The sequence below is a fragment of the Xyrauchen texanus genome, chromosome 46 (genome assembly GCF_025860055.1).
Source record: "Xyrauchen texanus isolate HMW12.3.18 chromosome 46, RBS_HiC_50CHRs, whole genome shotgun sequence".
Classification (NCBI taxonomy): domain Eukaryota; kingdom Metazoa; phylum Chordata; class Actinopteri; order Cypriniformes; family Catostomidae; genus Xyrauchen; species Xyrauchen texanus.
The window spans coordinates 15826113-15834935 of NC_068321.1; the positions used below are offsets into that span (position 1 = coordinate 15826113).

Sequence of the window (8823 nt, forward strand, 5' to 3'; positions counted from 1 at the left end):
GGCAGTCCTGTGGGCGAAAGTGCCTTGTTGATGCTAGAGGTCAGAGGAGAATGGGCCGACTGATTGAAGCTGATAGAAGAGCAACTTTGCCTGAAATAACCACTCGTTACAACCGAGGTATGCAGCAAAGCATTTGTGAAGCCACAACACACACAACCTTGAGGCGGATGGGCTACAACAGCAGGAGACCCCACCGGGTACCACTCATCTCCACTACAAATAGGAAAAAGAGGCTACAATTTGCAAGAGCTCACCAAAATTGGACAGTTGAAGACTGGAAAAATGTTGCCTGGTCTGATGAGTCTCGATTTCTGTTGAGACATTCAGATGGTAGAGTCAGAATTTGGCGTAAACAGAATGAGAACATGGATCCATCATGCCTTGTTACCACTGTGCAGGCTGGTGGTGGTGTAATGGTGTGGGGATGTTTTCTTGGCACACTTTAGGGCCCCTTAGTGCCAATTGGGCATCGCTTAAATGCCACAGCCTACCTGAGCATTGTTTCTGACCATGTCCATCCCTTTATGGCCACCATGTACCCATCCTCTGATGGCTACTTCCAGCAGGATAATGCACCATGTCACAAAGCTCGAATCATTTCAAATTGGTTTCTTGAACATGACAATGAGTTCACTGTACTAAAATGGCCCCCACAGTCACCAGATCTCAACCCAATAGAGCATCTTTGGGATGTGGTGGAACGGGAGCTTCGTGCCCTGGATGTGCATCCCACAAATCTCCATCAACTGCAAGATGCTATCCTATCAATATGGGCCAACATTTCTAAAGAATGCTTTCAGCACCTTGTTGAATCAATGCCACGTAGAATTAAGGCAGTTCTGAAGGCGAAAGGGGGTCAAACACAGTATTAGTATGGTGTTCCTAATAATCCTTTTGGTGAGTGTATATTGAATTAACTTAAATTTTCCCATTGACATTATTGGCATACAAAAACAATGGGTTAGACAAATTTGAAAGCATTGGCCTTTGCAAGTTGTTTTAAGCATAAATCGAACAAAAACATTTTGTGAAATTTACATTTAATTTATGAAAAGACAATTAGCAGTGGGATAAGAAAATCAATCTTCATTCAAGATATATTCTCTGAAAAGAATTAATTGATTAGAATGAAAAGTTGTAATATCTTACACAATTTTGCTTCACGGGTAATCTTATTCTGTTTTAAGGGTGTTTAAAATTTTTAACTGGAAAAAAAGCAAAAATACTGATTAAACAAATTATTTTTTTGAAGTCTATTGCTCAACAGATACTAGTACTCTGGCAGGCTACAGTATCTGTAAGGTTACGCCCCCTGGGGCTTCAAAGGGAAGTCATCTTATCCCATTTATCTCTGTACCTTGTCTGGACAACAAAAGTGTCTCGTCAGACTAATTAAATGTGGCTGATCAATGTCTGTATCCATTTCTCTGTAGGGGTCCTCCTTCCCAAAGTAGTGGAGAGCAGCCTATTGTTGCTCCTCGCCATCCCGTTAATTGCAGTGGTGTTTCTGTTGGTCTGGAAGGTATGTCTGTGTTTGGAGGCCCTTAATCTGCCTTCAAGAGCATGACATTGACTGAAGTAAACATTTTTTCTTCTGTACATTTCCTGACTCGTCTTTTGTTTTTCCTGTTGTCATGCAGATTAAATCCAGAAGAAATGCTCCCCAAACTGAACGGAGGGTTGAAGAAGGCCCCGCCCTTTTCTCAGGAGAGGAAGCCAATATACCCCCAATAGATGTGGTGATATCTGAAAAGTAATGTCAGCTTTCAGCACAATCAAATCTGCAATCTGCCTAGTATGCGGTGTTTTTGTTGTAATCAATTGGCATTTCCAAACCAGGATGGGTGTTTCTAAACTATCCAATGAAAGTAGGGAATATCAATGTAGTAATCAGTGGGTGTTTAAAAAATAGAATTGGTGTTTCTAAAACTATCCAATGAAAGTAGGGAATATTAATGGTTTGAAAATGCCCACTGTTTGGGAAAAGCCCATTTTTGTCATGCAAAAACATAAATCTCGGTCAGTCTGGTAAACTGAGTTTAAGCTTGGCCAGGATGGGAGATCAGGTTAAACCAGCAAACCATCTTAAGATGGTTTAAGATTAATTATAGATGGCCTCAATTCTAAATTACAGCCACAAAAAACTTTCTCTAAGTACAATTTTGTCTTTTTAAAATGTAAAACTAATCTATTTTTGTATTAAAATCTATGGTGTTGAAGTCGATTTAATTCACCAATTAACAGCCATTTCTTGTTTTCTTTGCAGAAACAGATTAAATATTATCAGGGCAGTGTAAATCCAGCTCCCGGCTTAATCAACACAGGTAAATATTGATTAAACAAAGTACTAACTTTATCTGTTTTATGCAAGTTCTATTACATTTTCATGTAAGTTCCAACACTAACCTTGTTTCTCATTAACAATGTAATTATAGTCGCTCCTTCAGATGGACAGAAACAAGCAAGCACCACCTCTGAAAGATTCTCACGTCTTTTACAGAATGCCTACATGTGAAGGACACATACTGGCCTGAAATGCAAGAACTTCTCTTTGAGTACCAATGCCCTCTCTTAACCACTGCCGAACTCTTTGGGGCTAGATACAGTCGCTCCTTCTTCTGAGAACTTTTGAGAATTGCTATTCATGCTCTTTAACGCTTCCTTCTCCTCTTGGAGACCACAAGGATACTGCACAGGAGAAATTTGATGAAAAACAGAAAGCAAACGACATGGCATTGGATTCATCTGGAGTTGTAAAGTAGCCAAGAAATTGAGTTCGCATTTTCGAGCGCAGGAGCCACAGTTCAGAAGGAGTTAAAAGGAGTTAAAGCAGAACTGACTACCTTCATCAGCACTGGCCCATCTCCTTCTGTCATTATTTGTTCCTTTGTTTTCTCTCTTTTTCTTTGGTCTGGGTGTCCAGATAGACGCCTTTCCATTTTTTTGAGTGCTTGAATCAGTAAAGTCATTCTCAGATTGTATCATCTAATTTGTGAATAGTTTTTATTGTCACTATAAACTGGTGGTGTGGACTTAAATTTATTTATTTTCTGAATATGAAATGACACCTGCATGGCATCAAATAATGATTGAGATAATACATAATTATCTCAAGCTTAAGACATATCCCGCAATTCTTAACTGCTTGTGTACTTAGACATTAAACCCTACCTTGTACAATTATAGCTCCTCATTTGATAGACGCCTTTACGTAAATTTGTTTTTTATGTTATATATCAAATATTAAATATAAAAAATAAAAATTCTCAACTGCTCAAAGTAGTCTTTCAACACAGCCCAAGATAAATACAATTAGTTTTGCATTACTTGATGGCTTTTTTACTATTATAAAGTCTGTTTCAGTGTTTTTGAAGTGATTTAGTATAAACCTCTGGTGGCTGCTAATTTTACTGATTATTCAGCTATTATCAATGGTTATGAGAAAGTTTATAGCTCATAGATTTTAATATAAAAGAAAATTATTTTATGGCATACTATAATTTGGTTTGCAAGAGTAAAACTGATAATCGTTAATACACATCAACCTAACAATGCACAAAAATGGATGGTTTTATAGCTATCTTCTTATTAATTTATGGGTAAAAAAAAACTTCAGTAGTATTATGTAAAACATGACAGCATTGCTTAAAGTGGTACACGCAAAAGTAGTTTAACATCACATAAGTAGACACCTGAAATGTAAGATCTTGCTCATTTCGGATCAAACACAAATAGTACAAACGGAAACATAAAACGTATATGAATGCTTCTACTCTTGTATTTTTGTGCCTTTCATAGCATGGCTCTCCCTGTAAAGATTTTTTTTGGATAACCAGCCATATATTTATTATGGAAAGATAACATCATAATGATATTGCACTAGCTATATTCAAAAAATCCACTTGGACATTTCAGATGATTTTCCGAGAAAAGAAAGACCACCCTTTGGCGTAATATGTTTCAGTTCCATTCTCCTGCTGAGTACGAATCAATTTATGCATGTTCACATTTGACATCTAACATTGCTTGCTCTTAATATGTATACATAATGATTTATTATAGCTACAGTTAATATAGACAATTGGTTATGATTTTGAGACGAAACTCAGAGGAGATCATATTTTATTTGATACCCTGCTTTTTTTGGTTGTAACTGGTTGTAATGATCTATATAATGTATTTTGGGGAATAACCTGTTGTCTGCCTCAGTCATTTACTTTCTTTACCCAGATCATTTTCTTAGTTAGAGCACGGCAGTCTTTACGATTTATAATGTGAAGCTGACATTTGGTGAATAATCTCTTATCCTGGTTAAGGTGGATGTTTACAAAAACTTGTATTTACATTGGCAGTCATTGAAACATCTCTCAACGTAGTGTTCTAATGTTGGGTTTTTTGTGCAGTTAATCCAACAATCAGAGTAATTTTAAAGCTCTCGGTGAAGCATGACATTATACAAAGTATTAGCTTTTCAATCACGGATTTCCTGTGAAATGCTTTAGACCCCCTTTATGTAGTTAAGTGCAGTATTGGCAATGTTAAAGTGTGCGATTTGGTTAGCTCAGATGTTGTTGTTTTACGTATATTCTTGTTGGCTTGCTTTCGTGGTGCTAGAGGAAAACATCTAAGGCTAATTTGGTTGAGGAGTTCCACTCAGACTAAATAGAGATATGCGTGGGTGAAGCTTCCTTTGGCTCAAGACAACAAAAGCTTTTGTTGGTGCCCAGATAAGGTTCCGTGTAAAGACAAATAATAACAGTGAAAAGATACTGTAAGCTGTCCCAAAAAAGTGTAAACCAGTGGTTCTCAACTGGTTTTGCTTCAGAATTTTACATTGAACATCAATTGGCGAGCCAACACACTACCACGTTTGCTTCTCAAACATAACTGCATAGGCCCAATAATATGCTAAATTATTACCTAATTGTGGTAGCACAAGCTACGTTTATCCTTGTTGCAAATGAAACCGTATTTAATTTATTTTACCTTGCATGTTTTATTTATGGTTTTTGTTGAGGGGATGTCACACAACCTGTCTATGTTGGCTTCTACAAGTGACAAATTAATTTGCACCAAAATACCGTAGTTTAATTTGACGTTCTCAACTGAAGACATGGAAAGCATTTCCTCTTCAAAAAAAAGAGGATGTTTATTTTCCTAACTATGCAGGATAATATGGTTGTTTGCAGCTTATTATTTGCATTTAGCATTGTTTTTCCCCTGCAGTCCATGGTTGTGACCCAGCAGTTTGAGAACCACTGGTGTAAACTTGAAAAGTATGTAACATTCCTACATGAGTTTTGTTGTATGACTTTTGTGTGTGAAAACAGTCTAAAGCTGTGAAAAAAAGTGTACATGTGGCATCCTCCTTTTTTTTTTCCATCAGTCTAAGAACCCCTAAATGCAAACCATAAACAATGTGAACCAGCCTGTGAAATTCCTACCACTGCCCTGAATCTACTGGGAGTGTTGGCATGGTGTCGGAAAGCACTGTTTTCTAGACAGTCATTTTATTCGGTTTGTGATACTGAGATCAGAAGGACGTACAAGGGAACTGAACCAGGATATATTAAAAATGTGGCATGTTCCAACTGCCGTAATTGGATCCTGCAACATATTTGCAAGACTGCAGAACACAGCCAGTCAGGGTGCCAAAAGTAAACAAGGAACTGTGGCCCAGTCATTGTCTGGGTGACAGTCTACTGTATTCTGTATTTTATATGAATATATGCAAATATATGTATGAGATGTGAATAAAGTAAATTTATCCACCATTGCAGAGGCTTGGGTGGGTTTACTTCACATTAAAGCTGAGGTGTGTGATTTTATTTTTCTTCGTATCCCAGTTTAATATGCAGAAACAACTATAAGTAAGCCAAGTAAGTAGGTTGATTTCCCCAGAAGTATAAACACTGTGGCTCAGTGATGTTTTCAAAACATTGCTCTGTTTCTTTGAGTGTCCAGGCTGGCTTAGCAACAGCTGAACCAATGGAGGGAGTTTGGGGCAGGGCTATCCGTTTGTCTGTCCAGTGGCAGATGGAGGGAGTGTCTGGGAAACCTATTTGGAAACAATCATCATTTTTGCAATTCTGTTTGGTTAATCTAGTGCCACAGGAATTACACACTTCAGCTTTAAAGCTAATAAAACCATGATGATGACAGTTGGCAGTTGAACTGTCTGGTTTTGTTTTAGCTTTTTTTAAATGTTTTTCACTTGCTAGTTTCCTGTTTTAACCTCTGTGAATGATGGATTTAATTGTTTGTGAAGCTGTTGAGTGTGCTTTTATGTGTCTGGACAGCTTTCCTTGCAGTTTACTAGGAAATTATTTTATTGTGCAAATACACACCATACTGAGAAATACGGGTCTGGGTTCAGATTTCATTTAAATGGCATCCTCATAAAACTTCTCTCATCTTGTTAAGCTAAACATTTCATTTGCATTGTAATAATTGTGTCATAGGCATTGTACAATCTCTTGGTCAAAAATGAATGTTATGTAACTCAAGGAAGATCCATAAGGCCAAATCTGGGAATAGAAATATTTCTGGCACAGTATTGACTAGTAATTTGGTATCCCAGATTGTAGTATCAACCAAATCTAAGAACTCGAATATCATGTATAACTTTCAGTGGTTTAATTTCTTTTACCTTCAACAGCAATTTATTGTTGGGGACCAATCTAAATGTTTTGACTTTCTTGCCTAGTTCTGCTAGAACAAGCCACATGGGACAATGTGGAAAATTAGATTTTGTATAAATGAAAACACACGTTAAAAGAAAAAAATCTACAGAGAATTTTCTAAATTTAATCTGATGTCATATGAATGCATTTAAAGCGATAGTTCATCTAAATATAAATATTCTGTCATCATTTATTTACCGTCATATTATTCCAAACCCAAATGACTTTCTTCTATGGAACACAGAAGGAAATATTTTAGTTTATGTAACCTCGGAGCTTCAAAACAGACAATAAAGCACAATAAAAAGCAGTCCTTATGACTTGTGCTCAATATCCCAAGTCTTCTAAAGCCATAGGATAGCTTTGTGTGAGGAACGCACCAAAATTTAAGTAATTCACTAAAAATATCAGTCAAACATGCCACGTTGCGATTAATACAAGAAATGAGAAAACCAATGGCGTTTATTGTCATTGTCCTGAAATCTGGTACGACATATGCCAGCGTAAATGATATTTACAGAGAGGAACATTATCAGTGGATAATTTGTGATCATTATCATAAGAGAGTCATCGTAAACGTCAGTCCAAGCTTTGAGCTAACAAGATTTATGAGGCGGTAAAGCTGTTATCCATCATCTCTTTCACTTGCTGTGGTTAAATTCTCTAAACACCAGTCAAACATATTTATCTGTATCGCACATAATATAAACCAGCAGTGCGCAAATACCTGTGTGGTTTTAAATACCTTTGCAGTATAAAATGCCATTGCAAACTTAAGAGCAGTTGTTGCGTAGGCTCACTCTAGAAGTTTATAGCCCTGGATTCACAAGCAGAAGACAGAAACGGCTAAGCTTAGACTGTTATATGAGGCAAGTGTTGCCGTATAATGTCATTTTTTTCAATAGCTAAGGGTTTAACAAGTAATAACTACAAAATGGTTCTTTTGATGTTATTTGCGCAAGGATGTATTTACACACTTGTTTCTCTTTTCCATGTGTGGGCAGCTCTCCCGCTGCGCAGATATGCAGGCTCACAGGAACTGTGTTTCAGTTGCACTACAGTAAACTGCTGTCTCTTGAAGCTTGAACCCAGATTTTAGAATGCATAATAAAGATAAAAATGGAAAACATTACACACAGCAGTCTACGTCTGCCCTACTCTACGCCCCACTGTCTCTCTCGATGCATCTCTCACCAGTATTAGTGCAAGTCAAGTGCTGTTTGTGTGGGTTGGTAGGCTGGTTGAGAGCCCAAGCAGATGACACTAAAAGCCTGTCCTCTGAATGCCAGCCTCTCCTGTGACAGTACGTGCATTAACAAAAAAGGGCATTATCCTTCACTTTTGAATGTGTGACAAAGGTCTTTATGAATTTAAATTGTGTGCGTTTTTTCTCAGCGGTGGGAATCGGTACAGGACCTTAGTCACAGGTCATGTGGTTTTAGGTTACTAAAAGCTTCTACCAATAGAGTTGTGTTGCCTTCTGTTGCGTGCTTTTTGCCCTTTTACAAAGCCCTTTTTTGCAGCCGCAAGAGAAAGCGCTCACCCCCAGGTGGGGAGCGGAGACGGACGAGTCCGCTCCCTTGGGGCCGTAACCAGAGGCTTATCAGGGCCCGACGCTGTTCTGTAATACTCCTGTGAAAGGCCTTCTCGACCGCCTCCCAATAGCAATGTCTCTGGACAGAAGCGGTGTAATGTAGAACTCCATGGCCCCTCAGCAAGTCACGAAGAAACGGAAAGGGGGGGGGGGGGGTGTTTGTCTCAGGACAAGGCATCCTGTTCCAAAGCAAAGAGCGAACGGAGAATGAGATGACACTGCTGCGTAGGCGTGACAGAAGAAGAGAGGTCTAATGAGTCAGAGGGGCTCGGGTTCCCCTCAGGGTCCCCCGTTGAGAAGCCTCACCGCACTGGGCGAAGGGAGACACGCCCGCCATTCGAACGCCACCGCGTTTCTCACAGGGTCCCCAAGGAGGGGCTGTGTCGTGGCAGAAAAGGATTGGATAAAGAGCAGAAAGGTTTACACTAGTTCAAGGGCATTCAGATTAAAATGGAGGCCTCATCGTTTCAGTTGGGATGAGTAAAACAAGATTTGTTGATATAGCTACGGTCGAATAGAGATAAATGCTACACTGCCATGTAATTA

The 8823-nt window shown here is 38.6% G+C and overlaps 1 protein-coding gene across 3 annotated transcripts in view; it reads left to right on the forward strand.

The window, feature by feature from the left end:
- The window catches only part of kitlga (kit ligand a), a 28449-nt gene extending 22105 nt beyond the window's left edge, over nucleotides 1-6344 (forward strand). For 2 of the 3 annotated variants that reach the window (XM_052120017.1, XM_052120019.1), the window contains exons 7-10: nucleotides 1434-1522; nucleotides 1641-1753; nucleotides 2267-2324; nucleotides 2436-6344. In XM_052120017.1, coding sequence (XP_051975977.1) covers nucleotides 1434-1522; nucleotides 1641-1753; nucleotides 2267-2297 — 233 coding nt within the window. In that variant the 3' untranslated portion in view covers nucleotides 2298-2324; nucleotides 2436-6344. The remainder of the gene's footprint in view (nucleotides 1-1433; nucleotides 1523-1640; nucleotides 1754-2266; nucleotides 2325-2435) is intronic. The other variant, XM_052120018.1, reaches the window with a different exon arrangement.
- The last annotated feature ends 2479 nt before the right edge of the window (nucleotides 6345-8823 follow it).